Below are 16380 nucleotides of genomic sequence, written 5' to 3'. Positions count from 1 at the left end.
AGTCTAATCCCACTCTCCCCCCTCACTCCCTTTAATATCCCACCCAGTCTAATCCCACTCTCCCCCTCACTCCCTTTAATATCCCCCCCAGTCTAATCCCACTCTCCCCCCTCACTCCCTTTAATATCCCACCCAGTCTAATCCCACTCTCCCCCTCACTCCCTTTAATATCCCACCCAGTCTAATCCCACTCTCCCCCCTCACTCCCTTTAATATCCCCCCCAGTCTAATCCCACTCTCCCCCCTCACACCCTTTAATATCCCACCCAGTCTAATCCCACTCTCCCCCTCACTCCCCGCTCCCTTTAATATCCCACCCAGTCTAATCCCACTCTCCCCCCTCACTCCCCACTCCCTTTAATATCCCACCCAGTCTAATCCCACTCTCCCCCCTCACTCCCTTTAATATCCCACCCAGTCTAATCCCACTCTCCCCCTCACTCCCCGCTCCCTTTAATATCCCACCCAGTCTAATCCCACTCTCCCCCCTCACTCCCCGCTCCCTTTAATATCCCACCCAGTCTAATCCCACTCTCCCCCCTCACTCCCTTTAATATCCCACCCAGTCTAATCCCACTCTCCCCCCTCACTCCCTTTAATATCCCACCCAGTCTAATCCCACTCTCCCCCCTCACTCCCTTTAATATCCCCCCCAGTCTAATCCCACTCTCCCCCCTCACTCCCCACTCCCTTTAATATCCCACCCAGTCTAATCCCACTCTCCCCCCTCACTCCCTTTAATATCCCACCCAGTCTAATCCCACTCTCCCCCCTCACTCCCTTTAATATCCCACCCAGTCTAATCCCACTCTCCCCCCTCACTCCCCACTCCCTTTAATATCCCACCCAGTCTAATCCCACTCTCCCCCCTCACTCCCTTTAATATCCCACCCAGTCTAATCCCACTCTCCCCCCTCACTCCCCACTCCCTTTAATATCCCCCCAGTCTAATCCCACTCTCCCCCCTCACTCCCCACTCCCTTTAATATCCCACCCAGTCTAATCCCACTCTCCCCCCTCACTCCCTTTAATATCCCACCCAGTCTAATCCCACTCTTCCCCCTCACTCCCTTTAATATCCCACCCAGTCTAATCCCACTCTCCCCCCTCACTCCTCACTCCCTTCAATATCCCCCCCAGTCTAATCCCACTCTCCCCCCTCACTCCCCACTCCCTTTAATATCCCACCCAGTCTAATCCCACTCTCCCCCCTCACTCCCCACTCCCTTTAATATCCCACCCAGTCTAATCCCACTCTCCCCCCTCACTCCCTTTAATATCCCACCCAGTCTAATCCCACTCTCCCCCCTCACTCCCCACTCCCTTTAATATCCCACCCAGTCTAATCCCACTCTCCCCCCTCACTCCCTTTAATATCCCCCCCAGTCTAATCCCACTCTCCCCCCTCACTCCCCACTCCCTTTAATATCCCACCCAGTCTAATCCCACTCTCCCCCCTCACTCCCTTTAATATCCCACCCAGTCTAATCCCACTCTCCCCCCTCACTCCCTTTAATATCCCACCCAGTCTAATCCCACTCTCCCCCCTCACTCCCTTTAATATCCCACCCAGTCTAATCCCACTCTCCCCCCTCACTCCCTTTAATATCCCACCCAGTCTAATCCCACTCTCCCCCCTCACTCCCTTTAATATCCCACCCAGTCTAATCCCACTCTCCCCCCTCACTCCCTTTAATATCCCCCCCAGTCTAATCCCACTCTCCCCCCTCACTCCCCTCTCCCTTTAATATCCCACCCAGTCTAATCCCACTCTCCCCCTCACTCCCTTTAATATCCCCCCCAGTCTAATCCCACTCTCCCCCCTCACTCCCTTTAATATCCCACCCAGTCTAATCCCACTCTCCCCCCTCACTCCCCGCTCCCTTTAATATCCCACCCAGTCTAATCCCACTCTCCCCCCTCACTCCCTTTAATATCCCCCCCAGTCTAATCCCACTCTCCCCCCTCACTCCCCTCTCCCTTTAATATCCCACCCAGTCTAATCCCACTCTCCCCCTCACTCCCTTTAATATCCCCCCCAGTCTAATCCCACTCTCCCCCCTCACTCCCTTTAATATCCCACCCAGTCTAATCCCACTCTCCCCCCTCACTCCCCGCTCCCTTTAATATCCCACCCAGTCTAATCCCACTCTCCCCCCTCACTCCCTTTAATATCCCCCCCAGTCTAATCCCACTCTCCCCCCTCACTCCCCTCTCCCTTTAATATCCCACCCAGTCTAATCCCACTCTCCCCCTCACTCCCTTTAATATCCCCCCCAGTCTAATCCCACTCTCCCCCCTCACTCCCTTTAATATCCCACCCAGTCTAATCCCACTCTCCCCCCTCACTCCCCGCTCCCTTTAATATCCCCCCAGTCTAATCCCACTCTCCTCCCTCACTCCCTTTAATATCCCACCCAGTCTAATCCCACTCTCCCCCCTCACTCCCTTTAATATCCCACCCAGTCTAATCCCACTCTCCCCCCTCACTCCCTTTAATATCCCACCCAGTCTAATCCCACTCTCCCCCCTCACTCCCCACTCCCTTTAATATCCCACCCAGTCTAATCCCACTCTCCCCCTCACTCCCCACTCCCTTTAATATCCCCCCAGTCTAATCCCACTCTCCTCCCTCACTCCCTTTAATATCCCACCCAGTCTAATCCCACTCTCCCCCCTCACTCCCTTTAATATCCCACCCAGTCTAATCCCACTCTCCCCCCTCACTCCCCACTCCCTTTAATATCCCACCCAGTCTAATCCCACTCTCCCCCCTCACTCCCCACTCCCTTTAATATCCCCCCAGTCTAATCCCACTCTCCTCCCTCACTCCCTTTAATATCCCACCCAGTCTAATCCCCCTCTCCCCCCTCACTCCCTTTAATATCCCACCCAGTCTAATCCCACTCTCCCCCCTCACTCCCTTTAATATCCCACCCAGTCTAATCCCACTCTCCCCCCTCACTCCCTTTAATATCCCACCCAGTCTAATCCCACTCTCCCCCCTCACCCCCCCTTTAATATCCCCCCCAGTCTAATCCCACTCTCCCCCCTCACTCCCTTTAATATCCCACCCAGTCTAATCCCACTCTCCCCCCTCACTCCCTTTAATATCCCCCCCAGTCTAATCCCACTCTCCCCCTCACTCCCCACTCCCTTTAATATCCCACCCAGTCTAATCCCACTCTCCCCCCTCACTCCCTTTAATATCCCACCCAGTCTAATCCCACTCTCCCCCTCACTCCCTTTAATATCCCACCCAGTCTAATCCCACTCTCCCCCTCACTCCCTTTAATATCCCCCCAGTCTAATCCCACTCTCCCCCCTCACACCCTTTAATATCCCACCCAGTCTAATCCCACTCTCCCCCCTCACTCCCCACTCCCTTTAATATCCCACCCAGTCTAATCCCACTCTCCCCCCTCACTCCCTTTAATATCCCACCCAGTCTAATCCCACTCTCCCCCCTCACTCCCTTTAATATCCCACCCAGTCTAATCCCACTCTCTCCCCTCACTCCCTTTAATATCCCCCCCAGTCTAATCCCACTCTCCCCCCTCACTCCCTTTAATATCCCCCCCAGTCTAATCCCACTCTCCCCCCTCACTCCCTTTAATATCCCACCCAGTCTAATCCCACTCTCCCCCCTCACCCCCTTTAATATCCCACCCAGTCTAATCCCACTCTCCCCCCTCACTCCCTTTAATATCCCACCCAGTCTAATCCCACTCTCCCCCCTCACTCCCTTTAATATCCCCCCCAGTCTAATCCCACTCTCCCCCCTCACTCCCCTCTCCCTTTAATATCCCACCCAGTCTAATCCCACTCTCCCCCCTCACTCCCTTTAATATCCCACCCAGTCTAATCCCACTCTCCCCCCTCACTCCCTTTAATATCCCCCCCAGTCTAATCCCACTCTCCCCCCTCACTCCCCTCTCCCTTTAATATCCCACCCAGTCTAATCCCACTCTCCCCCCTCACTCCCTTTAATATCCCACCCAGTCTAATCCCACTCTCCCCCCTCACTCCCTTTAATATCCCACCCAGTCTAATCCCACTCTCCCCCCTCACTCCCCACTCCCTTTAATATCCCACCCAGTCTAATCCCACTCTCCCCCTCCCTTTAATATCCCACCCAGTCTAATCCCACTCTCCTCCCTCACTCCCTTTAATACCCCACCCAGTCTAATCCCACTCTCCCCCTCACTCCCTTTAATATCCCACCCAGTCTAATCCCACTCTCCCCCTCACTCCCTTTAATATCCCACCCAGTCTAATCCCACTCTCCCCCCTCACTCCCTTTAATATCCCACCCAGTCTAATCCCACTCTCCCCCTCACTCCCTTTAATATCCCACCCAGTCTAATCCCACTCTCCCCCTCACTCCCTTTAATATCCCCCCCAGTCTAATCCCACTCTCCCCCTCCCTTTAATATCCCACCCAGTCTAATCCCACTCTCCCCCCTCACTCCCTTTAATATCCCCCCCAGTCTAATCCCACTCTCCCCCCTCACTCCCTTTAATATCCCACCCAGTCTAATCCCACTCTCCTCCCTCACTCCCTTTAATATCCCACCCAGTCTAATCCCACTCTCCCCCTCACTCCCTTTAATATCCCACCCAGTCTAATCCCACTCTCCCCCCTCACTCCCTTTAATATCCCACCCAGTCTAATCCCACTCTCCCCCCTCACTCCCTTTAATATCCCACCCAGTCTAATCCCACTCTCCCCCCTCACTCCCTTTAATATCCCACCCAGTCTAATCCCACTCTCCCCCCTCACTCCCTTTAATATCCCACCCAGTCTAATCCCACTCTCCCCCCTCACTCCCTTTAATATCCCACCCAGTCTAATCCCACTCTCCCCCCTCACTCCCTTTAATATCCCACCCAGTCTAATCCCACTCTCCCCCCTCACTCCCTTTAATATCCCACCCAGTCTAATCCCACTCTCCCCCCTCACTCCCTGCCCCCTTTAGTATCGCGGAGAGATCTTTCCCTGCAGCCTCTGGAATAATCCTGAATATTGTCTCTCTCTACAGGTGCTGACAAAATGGAGGATGAATCTGTTGAGTATGAAATGTCCAGTGAAGGTCAGAGAGAAAGATGGAAATTCTGTGATCTATACCTCTCCCCTCGATTAGATTCCAGTCTGTTCCCCCCTCCCCGGGGTATCTGTTATTCTGTATATAAACCCCACCCCCAAACCCCTCGATTAGATTCCAGTCTGTAACTCCCTCCCCGGGGTATCTGTTATTCTGTATATAAACCCCACCCCCAAACCCCTCGATTAGATTCCAGTCTGTAACTCCCTCCCCGGGGTATCTGTTATTCTGTATATAAACCCCACCCCGAACCCCTCGATTAGATTCCAGTCTGTAACTCCTTCCCGGGGTATCTGTTATTCTGTATATAAACCCCACCCCGAACCCCTCGATTAGATTCCAGTCTGTAACTCCCTCCCCGGGGTATCTGTTATTCTGTATATAAACCCCACCCCGAACCCCTCGATTAGATTCCAGTCTGTAACTCCCTCCCCGGGGTATCTGTTATTCTGTATATAAACCCCACCCCGAACCCCTCGATTAGATTCCAGTCTGTAACTCCCTCCCCGGGGTATCTGTTATTCTGTATATAAACCCCACCCCGAACCCCTCAATTAGATTCCAGTCTGTTCCCCCCTCCCCGGGGTATCTGTTATTCTGGATATAAACCCCACCCCCAAACCCCTCGATTAGATTCCAGTCTGTAACTCCCTCCCCGGGGTATCTGTTATTCTGTATATAAACCCCACCCCAAACCCCTCGATTAGATTCCAGTCTGTAACTCCCTCCCCGGGGTATCTGTTATTCTGTATATAAACCCCACCCCGAACCCCTCGATTAGATTCCAGTCTGTAACTCCTTCCCGGGGTATCTGTTATTCTGTATATAAACCCCACCCCGAACCCCTCGATTAGATTCCAGTCTGTAACTCCTTCCCGGGGTATCTGTTATTCTGTATATAAACCCCACCCCGAACCCCTCGATTAGATTCCAGTCTGTAACTCCCTCCCCGGGGTATCTGTTATTCTGTATAAAAACCCCACCCCGAACCCCTCGATTAGGTTCCAGTCTGTAACTCCCTCCCCGGGGTATCTGTTATTCTGTATATAAACCCCACCCCGAACCCCTCGATTAGATTCCAGTCTGTAACTCCCTCCCGGGGTATCTGTTATTCTGTATATAAACCTCACCCCGAACCCCTCGATTAGATTCCAGTTTGTAACTCCCTCCCGAGGCATCTGTTATTCTGTATATAAACCCCACCCCGAACCCCTCGATTAGATTCCAGTCTGTAACTCCCTCCCCGGGGTATCTGTTATTCTGTATATAAGCCCCACCCTGAACCCCTCGATTAGATTCCAGTCTGTAACTCCCTCCCCGGGGTATCTGTTATTCTGTATATAAACCCCACCCCGAACCCCTCGATTAGATTCCAGTCTGTAACTCCCTCCCCGGGGTATCTGTTATTCTGTATATAAACCCCACCCCGAACCCCTCGATTAGATTCCAGTCTGTAACTCCCTCCCGGGGTATCTGTTATTCTGTATATAAACCCCACCCCGAACCCCTGGATTAGATTCCAGTCTGTAACTCCCTCCCGGGGTATCTGTTATTCTGTATATAAACCCCACACCGAACCACTCGATTAGATTCCAGTCTGTAACTCCCTCCCGGGGGTATCTGTTATTCTGTATATAAACCCCACCCCGAACCCCACGATTAGATTCCAGTCTGTAACCCCCTCCCCGGGGTATCTGTTATTCTGTATATAAACCCCACCCTGAACCCCTCGATTAGATTCCAGTCTGTAACTCCCTCCCCGGGGTATCTGTTATTCTGTATATAAACCCCACCCCGAACCCCTCGATGAGATTCCAGTCTGTAACCCCCTCCCGGGGTATCTGTTATTCTGTATATAAACCCCACCCCGAACCCCTCGATTAGATTCCAGTCTGTAACTCCCTCCCCGGGGTATCTGTTATTCTGTATATAAACCCCACCCCCGAACCCCTCGATTAGATTCCAGTCTGTAACCCCCTCCCCAGGGTATCTGTTATTCTGTATATAAACCCCACCCCGAACCCCTCGATTAGATTCCAGTCTGTAACTCCCTCCCCGGGGTTTCTGTTATTCTGTATATAAACCCCACCCTGAACCCCTCGATTAGATTCCAGTCTGTCACTCCCTCCCCGGGGTATCTGTTATTCTGTATATAAACCTCACCCCCGAACCCCTCGATTAGATTCCAGTCTGTAATTCCCTCCTGGGGTATCTGTTATTCTGTATATAAACCCCACCCCGAACCCCTCGATTAGATTCCAGTCTGTAACTCCCTCCCCGGGGTATCTGTTATTCTGTATATAAACCCCACCCCGAACCCCTCGATTAGATTCCAGTCTGTAACTCCCTCCCCGGGGTATCTGTTATTCTGTATATAAACCCGACCCCGAACCCCTCGATTAGATTCCAGTCTGTAACTCCCTCCCCTGGGTATCTGTTATTCTGTATATAAACCCCAACCCCAACACCTCGATTAGATTCCAGTCTGTAACTCCCTCCCCGGGGTATCTGTTATTCTGTATATAAACCCCACCCCGAACCCCTCGATTAGATTCCAGTCTGTAACTCCCTCCCCGGGGTATCTGTTATTCTGGATATAAGCCCCACCCTGAACAACTCGATTAGATTCCAGTCTGTAACTCCCTCCCGGGGTATCTGTTATTCTGTATGTCAACCCCACCCTGAACCCCTCGATTAGATTCCAGTCTGTAACTCCCTCCCCGGGGTATCTGTTATTCTGTATATAAACCCCACCCTGAACCCCACGATTAGATTCCAGTCTGTAACTCCCTCCCGGGGTATGTGTTATTCTGTATATAAACCCCACCCCAAACCCCTCGATTAGATTCCAGTCTGTAACTCCCTCCCCGGGGTATCTGTTATTCTGTATATAAACCCCACCCCGAACCCCTCGATTAGATTCCAGTCTGTAACTCCCTCCCTGGGGTATCTGTTATTCTGTATATAAACCCCACCCCGAACCCCTCGATTAGATTCCAGTCTGTAACTCCCTCCCTGGGGTATCTGTTATTCTGTATATAAACCCCACCCCGAACCCCTCGTTTAGATTCCAGTCTGTAACTCCCTCCCGGGGTTATCTGTTATTCTGTATATAAACCCCACCCCGAACCACTCGATAGATTCCAGTCTGTAACTCCCTCCCTGGGGTATCTGTTATTCTGTATATAAACCCCACCCCGAACCCCTCGATTAGATTCCAGTCTGTAACTCCCTCCCCGGGGTATCTGTTATTCTGTATATAAACCCCACCCCGAACCCCTCGATTCGATTCCAGTCTGTAACTCCCTCCCCGGGGTATCTGTTATTCTGTATATAAACCTCACCCTGAACCCCTCGATTAGATTCCAGTCTGTAACTCCCTCCCGAGGTATCTGTTATTCTGTATATAAACCCCACCCCGAACCCCTCGATTAGATTCCAGTCTGTAACGGCCTCCACGGGGTATCTGTTATTCTGTATATAAACCCCACCCTGAACCCCTCGATTAGATTCCAGTCTGTAACTCCCTCCTCGGGGTATCTGTTATTCTGTATATAAACCCCACCCCAAACCCCTCGATTAGATTCCAGTCTGTAACTCCCTCCCCGGGGTATCTGTTATTCTGTATATAAACCTCACCCTGAACCCCTCGATTAGATTCCAGTCTGTAACTCCCTCCCGAGGTATCTGTTATTCTGTATATAAACCCCACCCCGAACCCCTCGATTAGATTCCAGTCTGTAACTCCCTCCCCGGGGTATCTGTTATTCTGTATATAAACCCCACCCTGAACCCCTCGATTAGATTCCAGTCTGTAACTCCCTCCCCGGGGTATCTATTATTCTGTATATAAACCCCACACTGAACCCCTCGATTAGATTCCAGTCTGTAACTCCCTCCCCGGGGTATCTGTTATTCTGTATATAAACCTCACCCCGAACCCCTCGATTAGATTCCAGTCTGTAACTCCCTCCCCGGGGTATCTGTTATTCTGTATATAAACCCCCCCTGAACCCCTCGATTAGATTCCAGTCTGTAACTCCCTCCCCGGGGTATCTGTTATTCTGTATATAAACCTCACCCCGAACCCCTCGATTAGATTCCAGTCTGTAACTCCCTCCCGAGGCATCTGTTATTCTGTATATAAACCCCAACCCGAACCCCTCGATTAGATTCCAGTCTGTAACTCCCTCCCCGGGGTATCTGTTATTCTGTATATAAGCCCCACCCTGAACCCCTCGATTAGATTCCAGTCTGTAACTCCCTCCCCGGGGTATCTGTTATTCTGTATATAAACCCCACCCTGAACCCCTCGATTAGATTCCAGTCTGTAACTCCCTCCCCGGGGTATCTGTTATTCTGTATATAAACCCCTTCCCGAACCCCTCGATTAGTCACAGGGAGTCATAGAGATGTACAGCATGGAAACAGACCCTTCAGCCCAACCTGTCTGTGCTGACCTGGATATCCCAATCTAATCCAGTCCCCATTCCCCAGCACCCGGCCCATCTCCCTCTAAACCCCTTCCTATCCCCGTCCCCATCTCCCTCTAAACCCCTTCCTATCCCCGTCCCCGTCTCCCTCTAAACCCCTTCCTATCCCCGTCCCCATCACCCCCTAAACCCCTTCCTATCCCCGTCTCCCTCTAAACCCCTTCCTATCCCCGTCCCCGTCTCCCTCTAAACCCCTTCCTATCCCCGTCCCCGTCTCCCTCTAAACCCCTTCCTATCCCCGTCCCCGTCTCCCTCTAAACCCCTTCCTATCCCCGTCCCCGTCTCCCTCTAAACCCCTTCCTATCCCCGTCCCCGTCTCCCTCTAAACCCCTTCCTATCCCCGTCCCCGTCTCCCTCTAAACCCCTTCCTATCCCCGTCCCCGTCTCCCTCTAAACCCCTTCCTATCCCCGTCCCCGTCTCCCTCTAAACCCCTTCCTATCCCCGTCCCCGTCTCCCTCTAAACCCCTTCCTATCCCCGTCCCCGTCTCCCTCTAAACCCCTTCCTATCCCCGTCCCCGTCTCCCTCTAAACCCCTTCCTATCCCCGTCCCCGTCTCCCCCTAAACCCCTTCCTATCCCCGTCCCCGTCTCCCTCTGAACCCCTTCCTATCCCCGTCCCCGTCTCCCTCTGAACCCCTTCCTATCCCCGTCCCCATCTCCCCCTAAACCCCTTCCTATCCCCGTCCCCGTCTCCCCCTAAACCCCTTCCTATCCCCGTCCCCGTCTCCCCCTAAACCCCTTCCTATCCCCGTCCCCGTCTCCCCCTAAACCCCTTCCTATCCCCGTCCCCATCTCCCTCTAAACCCCTTCCTATCCCCGTCCCCGTCTCCCTCTAAACCCCTTCCTATCCCCGTCCCCGTCTCCCTCTAAACCCCTTCCTATCCCCGTCCCCGTCTCCCCCTAAACCCCTTCCTATCCCCGTCCCCGTCTCCCCCTAAACCCCTTCCTATCCCCGTCCCCGTCTCCCTCTAAACCCCTTCCTATCCCCGTCCCCATCTCCCCCTAAACCCCTTCCTATCCCCGTCCCCGTCTCCCCCTAAACCCCTTCCTATCCCCGTCCCCGTCTCCCCCTAAACCCCTTCCTATCCCCGTCCCCATCTCCCCCTAAACCCCTTCCTGTCCCCGTCCCCATCTCCCTCTAAACCCCTTCCTGTCCACGTCCCCGTCTCCCCCTAAACCCCTTCCTATCCCCGTCCCCATCTCCCCCTAAACCCCTTCCTATCCCCGTCCCCATCTCCCTCTAAACCCCTTCCTATCCCCGTCCCCATCACCCCCTAAACCCCTTCCTATCCCCGTCCCCATCTCCCTCTAAACCCCTTCCTATCCCCGTCCCCGTCTCCCTCTAAACCCCTTCCTATCCCCGTCCCCATCTCCCTCTAAACCCCTTCCTCTCCCCGTCCCCATCTCCCTCTAAACCCCTTCCTATCCCCGTCCCCGTCTCCCCCTAAACCCCTTCCTATCCCCGTCCCCATCTCCCCCTAAACCCCTTCCTATCCCCGTCCCCGTCTCCCTCTAAACCCCTTCCTATCCCCGTCCCCGTCTCCCTCTAAACCCCTTCCTATCCCCGTCCCCGTCTCCCCCTAAACCCCTTCCTATCCCCGTCCCCATCTCCCCCTAAACCCCTTCCTATCCCCGTCCCCGTCTCCCTCTAAACCCCTTCCTATCCCCGTCCCCATCTCCCCCTAAACCCCTTCCTATCCCCGTCCCCGTCTCCCTCTAAACCCCTTCCTATCCCCGTCCCCATCTCCCCCTAAACCCCTTCCTATCCCCGTCCCCGTCTCCCCCTAAACCCCTTCCTATCCCCGTCCCCATCTCCCTCTAAACCCCTTCCTATCCCCGTCCCCATCTCCCCCTAAACCCCTTCCTATCCCCGTCCCCATCTCCCTCTAAACCCCTTCCTATCCCCGTCCCCATCTCCCTCTAAACCCCTTCCTATCCCCGTCCCCGTCTCCCTCTAAACCCCTTCCTATCCCCGTCCCCGTCTCCCCCTAAACCCCTTCCTATCCCCGTCCCCGTCTCCCTCTAAACCCCTTCCTATCCCCGTCCCCATCTCCCTCTAAACCCCTTCCTATCCCCGTCCCCATCTCCCTCTAAACCCCTTCCTATCCCCGTCCCCGTCTCCCTCTAAACCCCTTCCTATCCCCGTCCCCGTCTCCCCCTAAACCCCTTCCTATCCCCGTCCCCGTCTCCCTCTAAACCCCTTCCTATCCCCGTCCCCATCTCCCTCTAAACCCCTTCCTATCCCCGTCCCCATCTCCCTCTAAACCCCTTCCTATCCCCGTCCCCGTCTCCCTCTAAACCCCTTCCTATCCCCGTCCCCATCTCCCCCTAAACCCCTTCCTATCCCCGTCCCCGTCTCCCTCTAAACCCCTTCCTATCCCCGTCCCCATCTCCCCCTAAACCCCTTCCTATCCCCGTCCCCGTCTCCCTCTAAACCCCTTCCTATCCCCGTCCCCGTCTCCCCCTAAACCCCTTCCTATCCCCGTCCCCACCCTGATCCCTTTTAACTGTTGTCATTGTCCCAGCCCCCACCCGTTCCTCTGGCAGCTCATTCCACACACGCACCACCCTCTGGGGGAAAAGGTTACCCCTCGGGTCCCTTTCCCCTCTCACCCTAAACCTACCCCCCTCTAGTTCTGGACTCCCCCACCCCAGGGGGAAAAGACCTTGTCTATTTACCCTATCCATGTCCCCCCTGTGATTTTATAACCCTCTAGTTCTGGGCTCCCCCACCCCAGGGGGAAAAGACCTTGTCTATTTACCCTATCCATGTCCCCCCTCGTGATTTTATAACCCTCTAGTTCTGGGCTCCCCCACCCCAGGGGGGAAAAGACCTTGTCTATTTACCCTATCCATGTCCCCCCTCGTGATTTTATAACCCTCTAGTTCTGGGCTCCCCCACCCCAGGGGGAAAAGACCTTGTCTATTTACCCTATCCATGTCCCCCTCGTGATTTTATAACCCCTCTATAAGGTCACCCCTCACCCTCCGACACTCCGGGGAAAACAGCCCCACCCTGTTCAGCCTCTCCCTGTAGCTCACACCCTCCAACCCTGACAACATCCTTGTAAATCTTTTCTGAACCCTTTCAAGTTTCACAACATCTTTCCGATAGGAAGGAGACCAGAATTACACACAATATTCCAACAGTGCCCTAACCAATGTCCTGTCCAGCCCCAACATGACCCTCCCAACTCCCTGTACTCAATACTCTGACCAATAAAGGAGACCAGACCAAACGCTGCCTTCACTCTCCTATCGACCTGTGACTCCACTTTCAAGGAGCTATGAACCTACACTCCAAGGTCTCTTTGTTCAGTAACACTCCCTCGGACCTTCCCATTAAGTGGATAAGTCCTGCTAAGGTTTACTTTCCCAAAATGCAGCCCCTCCCATTGATCTGAATTAAACTCCATCTGCCCCTTCTCAGCCCATTGGCCCATCTGGGCCAGATCCTGTTGTAATCTGAGGGAACCCTCTTCGCTGTCCCACTACACCCTCCAATTTTGGGGTCATCTGCACCTTACTAACCGTCCCTCTTATACTCACATCCAAATCATTTATGGAAATGACAAAAAGTAGAGGACCCAGCCCCGATCCTTGTGGCACTCCACTGGTCACGGGCCTCCAGTCTGAAAAACAACCCTCCACCACCGCCCTCTGTCTTCTCCCTTTGAGCCAGTTCGGGAATTCCAGTCCGTGACTCCGTTTTTGTTTGGAACAGATCGAGAGCACATTCAATTTCCTGGAAATCCGAAACCTGATTCCGGTGAATTCCGACCAGGTTAGTCCCAGCGCAGTTACTGTGAGAGGGGGGGAAGGTGTAGAGGGAGCTTTACTCTGTATCTAACCCCGTGCTGGCCCTGTCCCTGCGATGAGAGGACAGTGTAGAGGGAGCATTACTCTGTATCTAACCCCGTGCTGTCCCTGTTCCTGGGATGGGGGGGGACAGTGTAGAGGGAGCTTTACTCTGTACCTAACCCCCGTGCTATCCCTGTCCCTGGGATGGGGGGAGCAGTGTAGAGGGATCTTTACACTGTATCTAACCCCGTACTGTCCCTGTCTCTGGGATGAGGGGGAGACAATGTAGAGAGAGCTTTACTCTGTCTCTAACCCCGTGCTGTCCCTGTCCCTGGGATGGGGGGGACAGTGTAGAGGGAGCTTTACTCTGTATCTAACCCCGTGCTGTCCCTGTCCCTGGGATGGGGGGACAGTGTAGAGGAAGCTTTACTCTGTATCTAACCCCGTGCTGTCCCTGTCCCTGTCCCTGGGATGGGGGAGACAGCGTAGAGAGAGCTTTACTCTGTATCTAACCCCGTGCTGTCCCTGTCCCTGTCCCTGGGATGGGGGAGACAGCGTAGAGGGAGCTTTACTCTGTATCTAACCCCGTGCTGTCCCTGTCCCTGGGATGGGGGGGACAGTGTAGAGGAGCTTTCCCCTGTATCTAACCCCGTGCTGTCCCTGTCCCTGGGATGGGGGGGACAGTGTAGAGGGAGCTTTCCCCTGTGTGTGTGAGACACTGATTAATTCTGTTTGTTGAGAAGGTTCTGGTGGAAACAGATAAAATCTCCCAGTCCGTCATCTTCGAGTCTCTGAACGACCTCCATCGTGTGATGGGTTACATTAACTACTCCCTCAGCAAGATCTTCCCCACCTCATCCCCGTGAGTATCAGTGTAACTCCCCACCCCCCCGTACTCCCCCTCCCTGTCTCTGTAACCCCCTGACACCCCTCCCTGTCTCTGTAACCCCCCTTCTCCCCCTCCCTGTCTCTGTAACCCCCCTCCACCCCCTCCCTGTCTCTGTAACCCCCCTCCACCTCCTCCCTGTCTCTGTAACCCCCCTATACCCCCTCCCTGTCTCTGTAACCCCCTCCCTGTCTCTGTAACCCCCCTCCACCCCCTCCCTGTCTCTGTAACCCCCCTCCACCTCCTCCCTGTCTCTGTAACCCCCTACACCCCCTCCCTGTCTCTGTAATCCCCCTTCTCCCCCTCCCTGTCTCTGTAACCCGCCTCCACCCCCTCCCTGTCTCTGTAACCCCCTGACACCCCTCCCTGTCTCTGTAACCCCCCTTCTCCCCCTCCCTGTCTCTGGAACCCCCCTCCACCCCCTCCCTGTCTCTGTAACCCCCTCCACCCCCTCCCTGTCTCTGTAACCCCCTACACCCCCTCCCTGTCTCTATAACCCCCCTACACCCCCTCCCTGTCTCTGTAACCCCCCTCCACCCCCTCCCTGTCTCTGTAACCCCCTACACCCCCTCCCTGTCTCTATAACCCCCCTACACCCCCTCCCTGTCTCTGTAACCCAACCCACTCCCCCTCCCTGTCTCTGTAACCCCCCTCCACCCCCTCCCTGTCTCTGTAACCCCCCTACACCCCCTCCCTGTCTCTGTAACCCCCCTCCACCCCCTCCCTGTCTCTGTAACCCCCTACACCCCCTCCCTGTCTCTATAACCCCCCTACACCCCCTCCCTGTCTCTGTAACTCCCTACACCCCCTCCCTGTCTCTGTAACCCCCTCCCTGTCTCTGTAACCCCCCTCCACCCCCTCCCTGTCTCTGTCACCCCCTCCACCCCCTCCCTGTCTCTATAACCCCCCTCCACCCCCTCCCTGTCTCTGTAACCCCCCTCCACCCCCTCCCTGTCTCTGTAACCCCCCTCCACCCCCTCCCTATCTCTGTAACCCCCCGACCCCCCCTCCCTGTCTCTGTAACCCCCCCCCACACCCCCTCCCTGTCTCTGTAACCCCCCTCCACCCCCTCCCTATCTCTGTAACCCCCCTCCACCCCCTCCCTGTCTCTGTAACCCCCTCCACCCCCTCCCTGTCTCTGTAACCCCCTCCACCCCCTCCCTGTCTCTGTAACCCCCCTCCACCCCCTCCCTGTGTCTGTAACCCCCTCCCTGTCTCTGTAACCCCCCTCCACCCCCTCCCTGTGTCTGTAACCCCCTCCCTGTCTCTGTAACCCCCTCCACCCCCTCCCTGTCTCTGTAACCCCTTCCCTGTCTCTGTAACCCCCTCTACCCCCCTTCCCTGTCTCTGTAACCCCCCTCCACCCCCTCCCTGTCTCTGTAACCCCCCTCCAACCCCTCCCTGTCTCTGTAACCCCCATCCATCCCCTCCCTGTCTCTGTAACCCCCCTCCACCCCCTCCCTGTCTCTGTAACCCCCCTACACCCCCTCCCTGTCTCTGTAACCCCCCTACACCCCCTCCCTGTCTCTGTAACTCCCTCCACCCCATCCCTGTCTCTGTAACCCCCCTACACCCCCTCCCTGTCTCTGTAACCCCCCTCCACGCCCTCCCTGTCTCTGTAACCCCCCTCCACCCCCTCCCTGTCTCTGTAACCCCCCTACACCCCCTCCCTGTCTCTGTAACCCCCTTCACCCCTCCCTGTCCCTGTAACCCCCCTACACCCCCTCCCTGTCTCTGTAACCCCCCTACACCCCCTCCCTGTCTCTGTAACCCCCCTCCACCCCTCCCTGTCTCTGTAACCCCCCTCCACCCCTCCCTGTCTCTGTAACCCCCTCCACCCCCTCCCTGTCTCTGTAACCCCCCTCCACCCCCTCCCTGTCTCTGTAACCCCCCTCCACCCCCTCCCTGTCTCTGTAACCCCCCTCCACCCCCTCCCTGTGTCTGTAACCCCCTCCACCCCCTCCCTGTCTCTGTAACCCCCTCCACCCCCTCCCTGTCTCTGTAACCCCCCTCCACCCCCTCCCTATCTCTGTAACCCCCCTACACCCCCTCCCTGTCTCTGTAACCCCCCTCCACCCCCTCCCTGTCCCTGTAA

General features: G+C 55.1%; 1 protein-coding gene across 1 annotated transcript in view; it reads left to right on the top strand.

The window, feature by feature from the left end:
* Window positions 1–5044: 5044 nt before the first annotated feature.
* Window positions 5045–16380, top strand: part of LOC140458964 (capping protein, Arp2/3 and myosin-I linker protein 3-like) — a 24310-nt gene continuing 12974 nt past the window's right edge. The window contains exons 1-3 of the mRNA XM_072553700.1: window positions 5045–5093; window positions 13323–13382; window positions 14143–14261. Of these exons, the coding sequence (XP_072409801.1) occupies window positions 5061–5093; window positions 13323–13382; window positions 14143–14261 (212 nt within the window). The 5' untranslated portion in view covers window positions 5045–5060. The remainder of the gene's footprint in view (window positions 5094–13322; window positions 13383–14142; window positions 14262–16380) is intronic.

The sequence above is a fragment of the Chiloscyllium punctatum genome, chromosome 34, assembly GCF_047496795.1.
Source record: "Chiloscyllium punctatum isolate Juve2018m chromosome 34, sChiPun1.3, whole genome shotgun sequence".
Taxonomy (NCBI): Eukaryota; Metazoa; Chordata; class Chondrichthyes; order Orectolobiformes; family Hemiscylliidae; genus Chiloscyllium; species Chiloscyllium punctatum.
This window is presented reverse-complemented; position numbering and strand designations above follow the sequence as displayed.